Genomic DNA, 18960 nt, shown 5'->3' with positions numbered 1-18960 from the left:
TCTCTAAAAATAAGGGAGACTTTGCTATCTAACTAGGATAGACAATCTGACTGAGAGCGGTTTCACGATGGAGTTTATTAAGTGGACTTTATTATTAGATCTCTCAAAGGCATGAATACACGATAGTTTAAGATATGTACTAATTTGGTAAAAAAATCTAATAGTTTCAACATTAAATTTAGAGGTTTCAAGTTATCCCACATTGGCCATATACCTTGCATTATATACTAATATAGTTTTGTTAAAAAATTATTAATAAATTGTATAATAAAAAAGAATTTTAAAATGTCGATCATTAGTATATTAGAAAATGTTTCAAATTGAAATTTCACAGGAAAAATTATAAAGAAAGGAATTTATTATGAATAAAATAATAAAAATAAAGAGATTAATTTAAAAAGACAAGATGAGAGAATGAAGAGTAAAGAAATTGAGAGAATTTTTTTTTTTGAACCTGCATTATAAAAAATAAAAAATAAAAATAAAAATCGACATACCTCTTTTAAACCATGATTTACCTTTAAAACTTCTAAAATCTTATTATTTTTATAAACACCTTCAATATCTTTAAATCAATTAATATGATAATTGATAAGGAATTTGAAAGTGCAAGCATCTTGTTACCTAATCGTCAATGCTCTAAGTTTATCATTCCACTGAAAAAAAAAATACTTTACAATACACCATAATTAGAAATCGAATTGTGAATGCTTAAGAACCGCTAGAACGTCCTTGTCATTATACCATAGCCCGAGGGTAAGGTCAGAAATCATTTTTTTTTAATTAGCACCAGGTATCCTCTAGCCTTTTGACCGGCTAATCCCGGAGATAATTAGTTTAGGGGATGACAAGTTAAGTCGTATGAAAGTTTTTCATTGACCATCGGGATAAATTTAGAAATGTTCATAACGGATGCTCCAACATATTAACATTTTAAATTTACCATTCTACGGAGGAAAATATTTACAGTGCGCTATATCTAAAATCAAATAATTAATATCCGAGAGACTACATGATGACCTAGCCATCCAACTGTTGCACACTGGCCAGGGCAGGGTTAGGAGTAGGGGTGAGCAGTCAATCCGCCAAACCGACCAACCCGCTTATACCGACCCGAACCGAACCGAAAAAAAATAATCCGCCGGATATAGGGCCGGATGTAGGGTCCTAATATTGCATTATCTGATCTAGTAAGGCCGGATAGTTTTTTTATCCCAATAACCGAACTAACCCGATCCGATCACCCCTACTTGTAGCAACTAATGTTGATAAGTTGTTACACGTTGTAGTAACTACTGCCGATAAGCTGCTACATATTGTAATAGTTATTTCCGATTAGCTGCTATAACGTGTAATGAGTAATGTCTATTATCATTTTAAAAAATTTTATTTTTTTGTTATATTTATATTTATATTTTATATTTCATTGGATATAGGGTCGGATATCCAAATAACTAACAAACCCGTCGGATATCTGAAACATAAGAACCGCCGGATATAGGGCTGGATGTAGGTCCCGATTTTGCATTATCTGATCTAGTAGGGTCGGATAGTTTTTTATCCCAATAATCGAACCAATCCGATCCATGATCACCCCTAGTTAGGAGTCATTTGAACCTTGTTTTGGTTGTGTCCGGTACAATTTAAGCTGGAGCCGTATAAGAACATTCTCAATGTAAGGTTTGTCAAAAGTTTGTAAAATAAAAAAAAAAAAAACTAAACAAAAAAATTTGAATGATTATGGAGATGAGATTTGAAATTTTAATTCAAGAGTAAATTTGAAAAAAAGATTTATTTTTAAAGGTGGAGCTAAGAATTAATGATAAGATAATATTGCATGTTTGACCCTTTTAAAATAATTAAAAATATATTATTTTATAAAATATTTCATTATAATATTTTATTTTATAAATTATTAGTAATAATTAAAGTTGTACTTCTAAATAAATATATTGGATAAGTTAAAAATATACAAATGATTGCAATTAAATAAAAATTTACAAGTTAATTAAACATTAAATGAAAATTATAAATTTAATTAAATTAAAAATTAAAAATTAATTATTTTATTAATTAAAATTATAAATAAATTAAATTAAAGATCATAATTAATTAAAATATTAAATAAAAATTATATAAAGATATTAAATAAAAATAATAATAAATAAAGATATGTAATTTATAATATTTTTTTACATGTGAAAAGAATTATAAATTTTTATATTTTTATATGGCCTATTAAAAATTATAAAAAAAATATTAAGAGATTAAATTATTAAAAATATCCTAAATATGATTCATCGGCATTCTTATTCAAAACTATAACTTTCAGATAAAGTCAGACGTACATTTTTGACTAGTTATACTAGACATGACTGGGCTAAACTATGCCCCGAGTGGATCATTTGGCAGCACTTATAATGAAAAAAACTTACTTATTGGGATTTGAGAGGAAAACGGGGGTGTTGGCTCTAAACAGACCTTTCCCAAGAACAAGAGGCGACCGATTAAAATGAGCCTGTCTGTTCATTGAAATAGCATTGCACATCCAAATTTGAATCCCGTCTGGCGCTACAAACGCACCGTCCTCGGTCGAGTCGACCAGTTCACGCTGGTGACTGCTGTCGTACTCGTAGCAGCTGCAGCAGCAACCGTCTGCACTACCAACTCTTTTGGCCATTTGCGTCTCTCCCAGCTCACAATACCTCTCTTCTCACACTATAAAATGATTCCTCTGTCACGCTTCTCATGCTTCCTCACACCGCAAGACAACCGCGGCTGACGATGACAAAAAGGACGAAGAAAACGCTTCCCTTTCCCTCCCCGAATTGAAGATCGAGTCTTAGACCGGGAAAACAGGAACCAGCTGGGGAGGCGCTTGTCCGATGTGTTGTGTTTCTTTCCTTAGGTTAGTTTCTATTCGAGAAATTTTTAGCATCTTGTTTGTTCCGACTGGAAACTTTGTCGTCGTGGTTCTTTTTGTTAAGATTTCATGGTGGTTCTGTCCTGAAGATATTTCTTTGCTAAGTCTTCCTGCTTATTCTTCTATCGCCTGTGGATCTTAGTTTGAAAAAGGATTTTTCTGCTCTCGAAGTGCAAAACTCCGTCTGTTGATTCTTTTTACCTGTTCTTGCCATATTCACCTATATTTTAATCAAGTAGTGCGCTTTATAAAAACCCTAAACGATTCCCCTTTTTTTTTTTCGCTCGCGGCTTGGTATTGTTGCCCAAACAAAAAAGTAGCTGTTTTCCCTTATCGTTTTCGCTAGTAATATTATACTGATACAAAAGGTGGTGCGTTTGCCATTCCAACGCCTCCACCTCAAATCCCAAATCTTCGAGAACCACAACCCTACTCCAGTTACTACTTGGTGGCCACCAATGGCGGTGCGCTAACTCCTTAGAGTCCCGATGCTTTCCTGGAGGATGCACTGGTCGATCTACATGCACTCCGTCTGCCACTTTCTACTTCTTACTCTCGTCCCGTTCACAATTAGAGGTCTCTGAGTGGTGGTGTCAGATCTCTCTCTCTCTCTCTCTCTCTCTCTCTCTCTCTTTCTCTCGCTCTCTCTCTCTCTCAGTTTAAGTTGTCTTCTTCTTTTATTACTTGCCCTATGAAGTTTGTGGCTGGGGTAAAAGTTTGGTTGGGATTTAAAGCGGTTGCAGATTTGCAGTAAAAGTTCGGCCTCAAAATCTCCTCCTTTTGTTCTCCAGCATAGTAGCAGTGAGTAGTTCATCTAGAGATGCCACTTTGCCTTAGTTTCTTTAATGCTAAAAAAAAGGGTTTTTAATGCTTGGGTGGGTGATTTTATGGTGGCGGGTTTTGTTCCATTTGGTAGCGCAAAGCCGTTCCAAAATCACAGTTTGTCTCATGGGGCCCTCCATGCTATTGATTTTTTTTTTTTAAATCATGCAGCTTTACTTTCCCTCGATTCTTTTAGCGGCCATCTCCTTCCGGGCTTTAAGGCAGAGTTTCTGTGAGGAACATAAAATTTTGAGGTGGAAAGTAAAGAATAAAGACATTCACGTTCTTCTGGCTGCTTGTCTCTATTGAAAATGATTTTTGGTTCTTCAAGCTTAAGAGGTTGTCCTACATGCTATTGCTTTGGTGCTTCTAATCTCATGCCATGACGTTCGGTTTCTCAGCTAGGACGTTTGTCAATATACGTATTTTATGTAGAGCGATGCATATTTTTAGTTCGTACTCATCCTTTTTCTTCTCTGCTTCTCAGATTAGCTTTTAGTTGGGGTTACTGATTGGTCTGTGTTTTAAAGCCATAGTGGAGTCCAACTATCGTATCAGATGTAAGGTTCACTTCGCAATGCATTCCTTTTTATGTATTGGCTAACAACTTAAATTGTTTGTTTGCTTACAAATTATTCATGTTAGAACCTTTTGAGCGATTCATTTCGCAGCTTCATTAGAACTTTAAAGGATAATATTCAACCAATGAGCCAACTATCTATTAACTTGCATTAATTGAATTTCTTAATGGTTGTAATAAATAGTTCGCTTGTTAAATCAACCAACTAAAAATTAGTTCTTCCCCAATAGTTAGTTCTGTTTGCTTTCTGATTTATATAATTATGAACGAAAGAGAGTACAATAGTTCTACTATTTGGATCAAAATCCTTTTTTAGTATCTTCCAGATTAGTTGAATGTACACAGTCATCATCACCTGATTAAACATTGAACCTGTAGTAAATCTTGTATGTAAATATTATTCTGTATGTTTTATTTAATACCTTAATTTGATCCCTTTTTCTCCAAGTGATCTTATTTTTGTTGTAGGGAACTTATCTTTTGTTCTATGAAATTCTTCATCCTTTTTTTGAACAAGATATTTTTTGTTCTTGCTTTCTGTTTAATTTGTTGAGTTCATTTGTTTTGCGATTAAGTTGATACTAAACTACAGGTTAATCAAATGTGCCTTTCCGGTAATGTTGACGCTCTAGGTCTATTATGACTAGGTGGTACTTCTAGTACAATGTTGATATTTGTTGCTTACATGCTTGGTATTCATGCTAAAGTGCAAGCATGCATGACTAGATGATACTTGTAGTACAATGTTGATATTTGTGGCTACATTGCATTGCCGTTCCTACTAAAAGGCAAACTTTTATGAGTTAAACATTGGATATACTTTTCCTCTTTCTTTTGAGCTATCTAGGCATTGTAAATGATCATCTTGTTTGGAAATCTCTGGCAGATTTTGGTATGTATTCAATTTTACAGATTATTTCCTTCAACTTCATGCATAACTAAGTTTTTTTAATTACAAACTTAATAATCTAAATGCTAAAAGCAAACAAGGTAATTCTGTAAAATATATAAATTTTTTATGCTTTATCAATGCAGATAGCTTCTCTTAGATCCAGAGACTGAAATATACTATATCCAGAATCTGCAAGCTATCTGAGAATGCGACCAAGTGGGGAGAAAACCAAGATGCTTGTTGTCTTCTTATTTGTCATGAACTTTTTCCTTTTTATACCCATCTCAGGTGTGACCTATACTGGTGAGATGGAGAAATTGTACACCTTGAGAGACTCACTTGCTCCAGGAAGAGGCTTACTACCAAGCTGGTTTACTGCAGGAACTCCTTGTGATTGGACAGGCATAACATGCGCTGGTTCAATTGTTGAGGCTATCGACTTATCTAATGTAGGCTTTGATGTTCATATCCCACGCTGTATAGGGGAGTTTAGACATCTCAGATTACTCAACCTTAGCACCTGCAGCTTCACTGGCCAAATACCGGAAACATTGGGGAATCTGCAAATGCTGGAGTCACTGGACTTGAGTGTGAATCATCTCTCTGGAGCTCTTCCTTCTTCACTTATTAGCTTGAGGAAGCTTACGGTACTTGTGCTCGACTCAAATTCCCTCACTGGAGATATAAGCACCATAGTTGGTCATCTTAAAGGTCTCAAAAAGCTTTCCATCTCTGACAATTCTTTCACAGGTAGCATTCCCCCCAATATTGGGAACTTGTTTGATCTGGTGTATCTGGACTTGAGCTTCAATTATTTCTCTGGACCATTACCTCCCAGCATGGAAAATCTCAGGAGCCTCTTGCATTTGGATGTCAGCCGAAATAGGCTCTCTGGTTCCATCTTTCCTGGCATTGGGTTGCTTGGAGGAATCATAACACTTGACCTTTCTTCCAACACTTTTACAGGGCCTCTGCCAATCACCATTGGCAAATTGACAAGCATCGAATCCCTTTGGCTGGGACAAAATAGTTTCACTGGGAATCTTCCAGTAGAAATTGGCAGCATGAAGCAGCTCAAAGAGTTCTCTGTGCAAAGTTGCAAGTTCACGGGAACTATTCCTGAGGAAATCTCCAACCTGAAGAATTTAACAGATTTAGACATTTCTGAGAACAATTTCGAAGGAGAAATGCCTCAAGGAATTGGAGAATTGGTGAACTTGAAATATTTTGTTGCTGCTGATGCTGGGTTATGTGGTCCTATACCTAAACAATTGGGCAACTGCAAGAATCTAAGGATTGTAGATTTGTCATTTAATTCGTTTTCAGGTCCTCTGCCTAATAGTCTTGCTGGGCTGCAGGCTATCACTACATTTATCTTGGAAGATAATCATCTGGAAGGTCCCATTCCCACCTGGATCTCAAATTGGAAGATGGTAAATTCCATAAGATTGGGTAAGAACCTATTTAATGGATCTTTGCCACCACTGTACCTGCCGAATTTGATTTCATTCTCTGCTGATGCGAATCAGCTCTCTGGAATAATTCCCTCAGATATTTGTTCGGGCAACTCTCTATCCTCGCTTTCATTATCAGAGAACAAACTAACGGGCACCATTACGAGAGCCTTCGAAGAATGCTCTAAGCTTACTGATCTGGTCCTTATGGGGAACACTTTGTATGGTGAAATACCAGGATACCTTGGTGAGCTTCCGCTCGTTACACTGGAATTGTCTCAGAATAACTTCTCTGGAATGGTTCCACAGAAGCTGTGGAAATCTCCAACCATACTGGAAATATCCTTGAGCAATAATAGACTAACTGGCCATATTCCTACGATCATTGGTGATATGTTGAATTTGGAGAGGTTACAACTTGATAATAATTTCTTTGAGGGTATCATTCCTACTTCAATTGGCAAACTTGGAAACCTCACCAATTTGTCTCTCCATGGAAACCAATTATCAGGGGAGATACCAGCAGAGCTTTTCAACTGTAGGAACCTGGTGGCATTAGATCTGAGTTCCAACAATCTGACAGGGAGCATTCCTAGCACCATATCACAGTTGAAGTTGCTTGACAATTTGGTCCTGTCTAAGAACCAACTATCTGGGCATATTCCTGGTGACATTTGTGCTGGTTTTCAGATGGTTGCTTATCCAGATTCAGAGTTCACGCAACACTATGGTATGCTTGATCTTTCTTATAACTATCTAAATGGTGAAATTCCTGCTTCCATTAAGAACTGCACTGTGCTAAGGGAGCTAAGGTTGCAAGGCAACGTGCTCACTGGCAGCATCCCTCCTGAGCTGGCTGACCTAGCAAATCTCACCTTCATTGATCTGTCCTTTAACTCTCTCAGAGGTCAGATTCTGCCGCGTCTTTCTCCTTTGCGGAGCCTACAAGGTCTTCTCTTGTCAAACAATCAATTTGATGGTACAATTCCAAGCGAGATAAGTTGGATGCTGCCCAGCTTAGTCAAGCTGAATTTGTCATCCAACCACCTTACTGGTACAATTCCAAAATCTATTTTCTACATCGAGACCCTTACAGATGTTGATATCAGCCAGAACTTGCTTTCTGGACAAATTCCATTCGCCGCCAAGGATCTCAGTTCCCTCCTCATATTCAAGGCCAGCAACAACAACTTAAATGGAAGCTTATCTGAGTCAGTGTCAAACCTAAGCTCCCTTTCTGTCCTAGATCTCCACGACAACAATCTTATTGGAGGTTTGCCATCATCACTTTCCAGACTCGATTACTTGACTTATCTTGACCTCTCCAATAACAAGTTTCTTGGTGCCATCCCCTGTGATATCTGTAGCATTGTTGGACTTTCCTTTGCCAACTTCTCTGGCAACAGGTTATACAGGTACTCAGGTGATTGTGCTTCCACCACTCCTTGCCTAGCACACCAATTTCTTTCTCCTCTCCTTGTTCCTTATCCATCGTCTCGAGCTCTGACCCAGGTTTCAGTGTGGTGCATTACTCTTGGTATTGCCATTGGATTGGTGGCATTTCTTATCTTCTTTCTCAGGTGGAGGGCCATGAGGAAGAAATGTTTGGCTTCTGTATCGCTTGACAAGGCCAGTGCTGCAGCTCTTGAACTAGCCTCCAGCGATGAGCTTCTGGAAAAGAAGTTGAAGGAGCCATTGAGCATAAATCTAGCCACATTCCAACATGCTCTGCTGCGACTAACCCTCAGTGACATTCTGAAAGCAACGGAAAACTTCAGCAAGGCTCGAATCATCGGTGACGGTGGTTTTGGTGCAGTATATAAAGCAGCTCTTCCTGGAGAATGCATGGTAGCAGTCAAGAGGCTTTATGGTGGAGGCCAGTTCCAGGGCGACCGTGAGTTCCTAGCTGAGATGGAGACCATTGGCAAGGTGAAGCACCAGAACCTTGTCCCACTGCTTGGATACTGTGTCTTCGGCGACGAGCGGTTTCTCATCTATGAGTACATGGAAAATGGAAGCCTGGAGGTGTGGCTTAGGAACCGAGCTGATGCAATGGACGCCCTCCAGTGGCCGGTGAGGCTCAATATTTGTCTTGGCGCTGCCCGTGGCTTGGCATTCTTGCACCATGGCTTTGTTCCCCATATCATCCATCGGGACATGAAGTCGAGTAACATTCTCTTGGACAAGGACTTTGAGCCAAGGGTCTCTGACTTTGGACTTGCACGCATAATTAGCGCGTGTGAAACTCATGTCAGCACTGACCTTGCCGGGACTTTTGGTTACATCCCGCCAGAGTATGGGATGACCATGAAGGCTACCGTGAAGGGGGATGTCTACAGCTTTGGGGTGGTGATGTTGGAGCTGCTCACTGGGCGGCCACCGACAGGGCAAGAGGAGAGGGAAGGTGGTGGGAACTTGGTGGGATGGGTGAGGTGGATGGTGGGACTGGGGAAGGAGGCTGAAGTGCTTGATGCATGGTTGACTTCTTGTGGACATTGGAGGGGGCAGATGATGTCAGCGCTAAAGGTTGCTTTGCAGTGCACAGCCGATGAGCCGGGGAAGAGGCCCACCATGCTTGAGGTGGTGAGGATGCTCAAGGAGATCAAGATGGAGGCTGGTGATGGTGGTGTTGTCAGTTTAGATGCCTGAAGCTTGAAGATAATGCCAAGTCTTATTCTACACCTAAATGATTAGATGTAACTTTGCAAATGGTGCGAACATGGTAGACTTGGTATATAGAATTGTCACTTAGCTATATTGATATGACCGGAAGGGCCATGATCTTCAACACTTGGTATTGTAGTTCAAATCTTTCTGTCTAGTAATGGGGTATGTTTATGTAATCAAGCTTGAAGAATCATGATTTCCAATTCATGGTTGTTTGTGTGAAATTCAAAATCATGGATGAGTCCCCTAAATATTATTGATCATGATGTATCTTTGATTGATGAGGGGACAAATTTCTTGAATGAACAGTTGGATTATATCTACAATAAAATTTAAGAGATGAGCATTAGTAGAATATTCGACAATAGAGGTCCAAGAAAGAAATACATGGATGAGTCCCCTAAATATTATTGATCATTCTTTAGTAAGAACAAAGGGATGTGGAAAGAGATTAAAATCATCAAAGGAGAAGTTACACTCACATCAAACTCATTTTAAAAATGAGTCAAAATGACTTACTTAGAGGTCTATCTAAATTAAAAAATTTAGAAAATATAATTTGAAATACTTGTCAACAAGGTAAACAAATTAAGTCAACCCACAAACCAACAAACTTAAATTGAACCAACTCAATACTTGAGCTTCTATACTTAGGCCTATTTGATTCACACAGAGCCAAGTCTCTAAGCAAAAATCAATACTGCTTAGTTATAATTGATGATTACTCAAGATTTACTTGAGTAAAATCTCTAGAAACCAAAGATGAAACTTTTGAAATCTATAATACTTTTTGCAAATTAATAGAAAATAAAAAAGATACCAAAATTAAAAGAATTAGAAGTGATCAGGGGATTCAAAAATCATAAGTTTACCAAATTTTATCAAATTAATGGATATAATCATAAATTTTCATGTCTTAGAACTCTCTAACAAAATGGTTTAGTAAAACAAAAAAATAGAATATTATAAAAAGCTGCTTGAATCATGTTACACGAATATAACCTAGGTAACCAATTTTGGGCAAAAGTAATAAATACAACATGTTATATTTAAAATAGAATATTAATTAATAAATTTTTCAATAAAACCCCTTATGAAATATATTATAATAAAATACTCAATCTAGATTATTTAAAAAATTTTGGATGTAAAGTACACATATTAAAATGAAGGATTATTTAGGTAAATTTATGTCCAAATTAACATCTAGAATATTTCTAGGGTACTCCATAACCAGTAGGGCTTATAGAGTCTATAATAAAAATACTCTAAAAGTTGAAGAAATAATCAATGTAATTTTTGATAAAGAAAATAACCTACCTAATTTAATCAATGAAAATAATAATCAAATTATAAGAAATATAGAAGATGATTAAGATAATAAGATTAGATAAAAATCAAGTAAATCTGAAGAACCAATTCTTGACCCTAACATAAGATCATTAATGATAAGATCTAATCACCCATTCGATCAAATTTTGGGTGGCCCAACTCTAGGAGTTCAAACTCGATCATCTTATAGAAATCTAAGTCAAATAGCACTTATTTCTAAATTTGAACCCAAAACTATAGAAAAAGCCCTACCTGACCCATATTGAATAATTGTTATACAAGAGGAACTAGCTCCATTCAAAAGAAATCAAGTATGAGAACTAGTATCTAAATCCATAAACAAATCCATAATTGACACTAAGTGAGTCTTTAGAAATAAACTAGATGATAAAGGTAAAATAGTAAGAAATAAGGCTAGGCTAGTAGCTAAGGGGTTCGACCAAGTAGAAGGGTTAGATTATGATGAAACCTATGCACCTGTAGCTAGATTTGAATCTATCAGGATGCTGCTTGCCTATGCATCACATAAAGGATTCAAGTTATATCAAATGGATGTAAAGTTCACATTCTTCAATGAGTTTACCAAAGAAGAGGTCTACGTAAATCAACCCCTAGAATTTGAAGATTTATCCCACCCAAACCATGTCCTTAGGTTAAAGAAAGCCTTATATGGACTAAAACAAGCACTCAGGGTCTGCTATGAACGACTATCTCCATACCTAATATATAAGGGATTTAACTAACAATAAATAGATCAAACTTTATTTGTTAAAACCTTAGAAAAAGGTATTTTTATAACTCAAATTTATATAGATGACATATTTTTTGGCTTAACCAATACTAAATTTTTAAAAGAATTCATTAAATTAATGAAAAATGAATTTGAAATGAATCTAGTAGGAGAACTTAATTTTTCTTAGGTTTATAGATAAAATAAATAAAAGAGAGAATTTATATTTTTCAAATGAAATGTGCTAAGGAGTTAATTAAAAAGTTTGGAATGGAAAATTCTAAAAACATAAATACTCTAATGGCAAACAATGTTAAAATTAACTCTGATTTAGAAGGAAAACTAGTAAACTTAAAATATTATAGAAGTACAATAGGAAGTCTACTATACCTAACTATAAGTCAACCTGATATTTTATTTGCAGTAGGTATGTGTGTTAAGTACCAATCTTGTGTAAAAGAATCACACTTAATTAATGTAAAAAGAATACTTAGACACATTAAGGGAACTCTAAGTGTAGGACTTTGGTACCCTAGGACTAGCACATTTGAATTAGTTGGGTACTTTGACTCAGACTATGTTAGGTGCAAACTAGATAGAAAAAGTACAAGTGAAAACTGTCAATTTCTAGGTTAGTGCCTAGTAAGTTAGTCTAGTAGAAAGTAACACTGTGTTGCCTTATCATTACTGAAGCAGAGTACATATCCATAGGAGAATGTGCATCTTAACTATTATGAACGATGCACACTTTAAAAGATTATAAATTAAAATATAAAAATATAAAATTTTAATTGATAACATAAGTTCAATCAATTTAACAAAAAATTTAATTCACCACTCAAAGACTAAACACATAGATGTTAAACATCACTTTGTAAGAGATCATATAGCTAGTGGTGATATTGTACTTGATTATGTTGAGTCCAAGTTAAACATAGCAAATATTTTTATAAAACTCTTACCTGAACTCGAGTTCAATACACTTAGAAGACAGTTAGGTATGCGTTTAGTAGAATAGATTCTAAAATTTTCAAAATCATTCTTTGTTTTGTGTTGTTCTTTCAAAAGTTATGGTTTTTCAAATTATTTCTTCAAAATTGGATTGGTTTTAAAATTTTAGGATAAAATCATTTTGTTCAAAACTCCCAATTTTACTAGTGCTTTTAAAGATTGGACTTAATCTAGGTTTTATCCCTAGAAAGCATATACCCATAAGTTTCAGCCAGAGTATCTCACAAGTACACTAGGAATACTTTGCTTGTGTATGAAAAAATACTTAGAATAGTATGAGATGCTTAGGGTATTGCCTGGACATCAGAATGCTTATATTTGTACATTAATATAAGTTTAGGATATAAATACCCATTCAAATTGATCAAGTTGAGTCATCCTTTTTAGTTAAACTGGATCACATACTTAATTTGACTAACCAAGTGAATGCTACTACCTTATGACAAATAGCTAGTAGCTAAATGTTAGATATTAATTCTAAGGAAAGTAGATGATTATTTTTAATATTTTTTTTTTCAAAAATTTCTTTTTACTTTGAACTTTACATGCTTGAACTCTAGGATAAGAATCATTTACTTCCTCCTCAAACTTAAAAGCATTCACTTATAATTAAGGTTTAATTTTTTTCTCTAGTTATGAAATTCTTTTTGATATATATCAAAGGGGGAGTAATAGAAGTTAAGTTTTTAAGGATTTTTTCTTACCAAAGTTTTTATAAAAATCTTTTTAAAAGCTAAGTACTTAACCAAGTTTTTATAAGAAATCTTTTTAAAGTTAAGTAGTTAACCAAGTTTTTATAAAACACTTTTTAAAGCTAAGTACTTGTAACGACCCACCTCCTACTGGCTAGGCTGCGAGGCAGATCGTTACGTGATGCTGGGCTAAATTACTATTGCGGAAATCTGGATTGATTAAAATTTTGCTAAATTGATTACTGTAAACTCTGATCTTAATATTCTAGGTGTACCTAAGAGTTGTACACATGCTAGAGAAGACAATCTATGCCTCTGGGATGTCCTACTAGCTATAATCAGACATTTCAATCGATCCGTGGATCGATTGGGGCTGTCGGATCGATCCAGTGATCGATCCAGCTTGATACTGGCACGGAGGGAAACTCTGGATCGGTCGGATGACCGATCCATAGGCTACAACGCTTCTGTATGTTGCTGGATCGGTCTACCGACCGATCCAGGAGCACCCTGATCGGTCGGCTTGACCGATCCAGTGGCTCACTGATCGGTCGGCTGACCGATCAGTGAGCTTCTGTGCTCGCTGTTCGCATATGGATCGGTCGGCTGACCGATCCATAACAGAGGCCAACTCTCTGTTCACGACTGGATCGGTCAGCTGACCGATCTAGTGGCACAGCCCATCTCTGATCGGTTTGTAGACCGATCTGGGTTTCTGATTTCGAATCAGAACCCCTGATTTCAGCACTTGTGCGTGCCAAAATCTCACATTTCACTCATGCTATACACAGAACATACCCTAGTAACATAAAGCTAGCATTCTAAACTTGAAATAAAACAGGGTTTACTAGTTCGTGGCATTTAACAAATTAAAAGTACATGGAAATAGAAATACTGAGAGTTCAATTGTTGGAATTTGCTAAATCCCCTAAGAATCTTTTATTCCAAGTTCTTGCCACACACATCATCTCTGCATTACCCTCCAGCTTCCTCTGCTAGTCCATCTTTCCTTTACCTTTATCTGCAGTATAAGGAAAGTAGAATCTGTAAGCTTAAAACTTAGTAAGAAACCATCTACCTCACAAAAACATGCATACGGTGCTAATAATGTTTTTAAAACATGCTATTTAAAACATATGCTGAACATGTCAAACATGGCATGGCGTACATACATAGAAGCAAAGCTAGTCATGACATACTAACATCTACAGCATGTATAACCAAAAACTGAAACATAGGGCTACCATATAACATCATAGGAAGAAATTGAGCTAAAAAACATGAACTAAGCTGAACTGAGCTAATTTCTGATTTTAAACCATATTCACATAACTGATTGGGAGGTTTTGAAAACTATATACATAATAGTTCAAAATAATAATCATGCTGCTGCTTGGGCCCGACAACTGTACTTGCTGTGCGCGCATCCCTAACTAGACCCGGGTTTGCAAGTCCCGAATTTAGAAAGGTTACTAGGTTATCTGAACCTAGGGACCGACTGTGGGAGTCCAGCCCAATGGATATCTAATCCTGTACAGTGCCACTGAAAAGTAAAAATACTGATATAGCTGTATTTTTGGCTGTTCTCGCTATTTCTAGGTTATCTGGACCTAGAGCTAGGTTGTCTGAACCTAGAGGCGACTGTGGGAGCCCACCCATTGGACCGTAGTCCCATGAAAGCTGTAGTAAGGCTAACTAAGCTATTTTAAATGCTTCTATTGCATTTACTGAGCTATTAAAAATGCCTAAGTTGCATTTTACTGAGCTAATCATTTAATCGAACATCTAGTGTGCTTAAACTCCCCTCTCTATTAGGGAGACTACCTTTAGGCACCCAACAGCATCTAAACCTCCAACTGAAGGGGGGAAGACGTGTCCGGCCCATCTAAAGGTACTCACTAAATCCCTAAACCCGCGAGGAGGGTTAAATACACCCTATATGTCGAAAAAATCTGCATATAACTAAACTAATGCATAGAAAACCAAACGGAAGCTACTTATATTGCAGGTGAGGGGTTTCTTACCTCCTATTCGTAATTTATTACGATTCTAATCGCTAGGTTTCCGGAGGAGACGATCCTTTCGACGATCTTCTCGCGTCTAAGCGTTCCTCTCATGGAGGGGAGCGTCCTCGTGTCGAAGTCGTCGCCGGAAAATGTCCTTGGGGCCCTAGGGAGAGAGCCCTAGGTCTTCCTTGTGGTTGGCGCCGAGAGGAGAGAAGAAGGGTGTTCGGCGTGAGGGTTTGGAGGGGAGGAGTTTGCCGAACCAAATTCTAAAATAAACCAAGCCCAACCTAACTCTTCTATTTATATTAAGTGGATAATTGAACCCAACTCTAATATAAATATAATTGATTTCTCTTTCTTCCAGCACGGCCCTGCTGGGTTTACCGGTTACTAAGGCTAACTAAAAGTTATTGGATCCGAGAGGTTCCGGGTTCGATTCCCGCCTAAGCTATTTTGCGGTTCTAATTATTTTTGCTGCTTCCGCTACTCGGAAAATTTCGGAAAAATATCTAAAAATTCCAGAAAAATTGTAGAATATTTCTAAAATAGTTTTGAGAATTTTCGGGCGTTACAATCCCCCATACCTTATAAAAAGTTCATCCTCGAACTTAGAACAATTCTGGGTACTTCTGTCTCATGCTGGCTTCTGTCTCCCAAGTTGCCTCTTCTGCTGTGTGACTGTGCCAAATAACTTTGACTAATGGTACTTCCTTGTTCCGCAATTTCTTAACTGCTCGGTCTATTATCTGAATAGGCCGACTGTCATAGCTGAGGTTTTCGCGGATCTGTACCGACTGGGGCTTAATCACCTGGGTGGCATCTGGGGTATGCTTCTTCAGCATAGAGACATGGAATACGTTGTGGACAGCTGACATTTCCTGGGGTAGCTCTAGCTCATATGCTACCTTGCCCACTCTTCTACTGATAAGGTATGGTCCCACATATCTGGGACTTAGCTTGCCCTTCTTCCCAAAACGCATTACTCCCTTCATGGGAGCTACTCTGAGGAACACTGAATCCCCAACTGAAAACTCTAAGGGTCTGCGCCGTGTATCAGCATAGCTCTTCTGGCGGCTCTGAGCTGTCTCTATCCTTTGGCGGATCTGCTGTATAGCTGCTGTGGTATCTGCTACTAAATCTGTCTGAAGCTCTAGTTCTTTCTGTTCACCACTCTCATACCAGCAGATTGGAGATCTACACCTCCGCCCATAGAGAGCCTCGTAAGGTGTCATACCGATAGTGGCCTGATAGCTGTTGTTGTATGCAAATTCTGCTAGACTCAGATATTTGTACCAACTTCCTTTGAAATCTAGGGCACATGCTCGGAGCATATCTTCGAGTACCTGATTTACTCGCTCCGTCTATCCATCTGTCTGAGGATGGAAAGCTGTGCTAAACTTTAACTTCGTGCCCAAAGCTGACTGTACACACTCCCAGAAATGTGATGTGAACCTACTGTCTCTGTCTGAAATAATGGTTCGTGGGACTCCATGTAATCTAACGATCTTCTCGAGATACAACTGAGCTAGCTGTTCCATGGAGTAGGATATCCTGATAGCTAAGAAGTGGACTGATTTAGTCAATCTGTCGACTATTACCCAGATGGTATCAAAACCATTCGTGGTTCTGGGTAATCCCACTATAATATCCATAGAAATGTCTTCCCACTTCCATTCTGGAATCTGAATGGGCTGCAAAACTCCTCCTGGTCTCTGATGTTCCGCCTTGACCCTCTGACAGGTTAGGCAGGTGCTGACATATCGAGCGATGTCTCTCTTCATCCCGGGCCACCAAAAACGTTTCTTCAAGTCCTGGTACATTTTGGTGGAGCCAGGATGAATCGCATAGGGAGTCTTGTGAACCTCATCTAGGATTTTCCTCTGTAGTTCCTCCTGATCTGGAACACATAGCCTGTCACCGAAGTACAACATCCCGCTATCTGATATTCTGAACTCTCCACCTTCTGATTCTGCTAAACCTTGCTTGATTCTATGAATTTCAGGATCCTGCTCCTGAGCTGTCTGGATGCCACCAAGCAAGGTAGACTCTAATGTCATAGTAGAGAGCTGTCCGACTATGAGTTCGAGACCGAAATCTGAGATCTCCTTCTGTAGGGGTGGTGACATGGCTGCTAGAGCTAATAGGGTAGCGCTGGACTTTCTGCTAAGTGCATCTGCTACCCTATTTGCTTTCCCTGGGTGGTAGAGGATATCTATATTGTAGTCTTTGACCAGTTCTAGCCATCTGCGCTGTCGCATATTCAGATCCTTCTGAGTGAAGAAGTACTTCAGACTCTGATGATCTGTATACACTCTGCACTAAGCTCCATACAAGTAATGTCTCCAAATCTTGAGAGCGAACACTATTGCTGCAAGCTCAAGGTCATGAGTAGGGTAATTCTTCTCATAGTCCTTGAGTTGTCTAGAGGCATAGGCTATCACCTTGCCATCTTGCATCAGTACTGCTCCTAGTCCCAATTTGGAGGCATCACTGTAAATGTCGAAACGGTCTGTATTTTCTGGTAAAGCTAGAATAGGAGTACTGGTCAATCTCCTTTTCAGCTCGCTGAAACTGTTCTCTCAGTCCTCTGTCCACTGAAATTTTCTGTTCTTTCTAGTAAGAGCTGTCAGTGGGGAGGCTATCCTGGAGAAGTCCTCTACGAATTTTCTGTAATAGCCTGCTAATCCCAGAAAGCTTCTGATCTCACTGGCGTTCTTGGGTCTTTTCCAGTTGCTCACAGCTTCTATCTTACTGGGGTTTACCATGATACCATCCTTTGAGATGATGTGACCCAGGAAAGACACCTGATCTAACCAAAATTCACATTTTGTGAACTTGGCGTACAACTGATTCTGCTGAAGGGTCTGTAATACTGTTTTCAGGTGCTCTGCGTGTTCTTCCTGAGTTCTGGAATAGATAAGAATGTCATCGATGAACACGATAACGAACTTATCTAAGTATTCTCTGAATACCCTATTCATGAGGTCCATGAAAGTAGCTGGAGCATTTGTCACGCCAAAGGGCATGACTACGAACTCATAATGTCCGTATCTGGTCCTGAATGCTGTCTTCGGTATGTCCCCTTCTTTGACCTTCACCTGATGATAACCTGATCTGAGGTTTATCTTAGAGAACACTGCTGCTCCCTTTAGCTGATCGAACAGGTCATCTATTCTGGGAAAAGGATACCTGTTCTTGATTGTGACTTGGTTCAGTGCCCGGTAGTCTATACACAGGCGCATGCTCCCGTCCTTCTTCTTCACGAACAATACCGGTGCTCCCCATGGTGAGTGACTAGGGCGTATGAAGCCTTTGTCAAGTAGCTCCTGTAATTGCTCATGAAGTTCCTTCAGTTTTGCTGGAGCCATGCGGTAAGGTGCTTTGGAAATAGGATTTGTACCGGGAATGAGCTCTATCTCAAATTCGATCTCCCTGTCTGGTGCTAGTCCTGGTAACTCTCCAGGGAAGACTGCTGGGTAGTCACATACGACTCGGACCTCTGCTAGCTGTGGGTCCTTATCCTGACTGGTACTGACTACGTGTGCTAAAAATCCTGTACACCCTGAATCCATTAATCTCTGTGCCTTCATAGCTGAGAGAAACCTCTTGGCCTTTCTCTTTGGTTCTCCGACGAACTCGAACTGTGCTTCTGCTTCAGGTTGGAATACGACTTTCTGTTTACGACACTCTATAGAAGCGCCGTATCTGATCAGGAAGTCCATTCCAAAGATGACATCATAGTCAGTCATATTTAGCACGATCAGATCACAGAAGAGTTCTCTGTCTTCTATAATGACTGGCACTGCTCTGAGCCAGTGCGTGGATGCCATAATTTCTCCTGAAGGCAGTAT

At 38.3% G+C, this 18960-nt stretch overlaps 1 protein-coding gene across 11 annotated transcripts; it reads left to right on the top strand.

Annotated features, from left to right (window-relative positions):
• Window positions 1-2449: 2449 nt before the first annotated feature.
• On the top strand, window positions 2450-9569 carry LOC122042871 (leucine-rich repeat receptor protein kinase MSP1-like). 11 transcript variants are annotated; one of them, XM_042603235.1, is made up of 4 exons: window positions 3286-3724; window positions 3917-4084; window positions 4233-4305; window positions 5361-9569. In XM_042603235.1, the coding sequence occupies exon 4, from the start codon at window positions 5424-5426 to the stop codon at window positions 9318-9320; it is 3897 nt and encodes a 1298-aa protein (XP_042459169.1). In that variant the 5' UTR covers window positions 3286-3724; window positions 3917-4084; window positions 4233-4305; window positions 5361-5423; the 3' UTR covers window positions 9321-9569. The 11 variants fall into 11 exon arrangements, with proteins under 11 accessions (XP_042459170.1, XP_042459176.1, XP_042459173.1 ...); XM_042603240.1 differs by having other exon boundaries at window positions 4233-4310; XM_042603236.1 differs by lacking the exons at window positions 3286-3724; window positions 3917-4084 and adding an exon at window positions 2450-2908.
• The last annotated feature ends 9391 nt before the right edge of the window (window positions 9570-18960 follow it).

The sequence above is a fragment of the Zingiber officinale genome, chromosome 2A (genome assembly GCF_018446385.1).
Source record: "Zingiber officinale cultivar Zhangliang chromosome 2A, Zo_v1.1, whole genome shotgun sequence".
Classification (NCBI taxonomy): domain Eukaryota; kingdom Viridiplantae; phylum Streptophyta; class Magnoliopsida; order Zingiberales; family Zingiberaceae; genus Zingiber; species Zingiber officinale.
The sequence above is the reverse complement of the archived record's forward strand: the minus strand, read 5'-3'. Positions and strand labels throughout refer to the sequence as shown.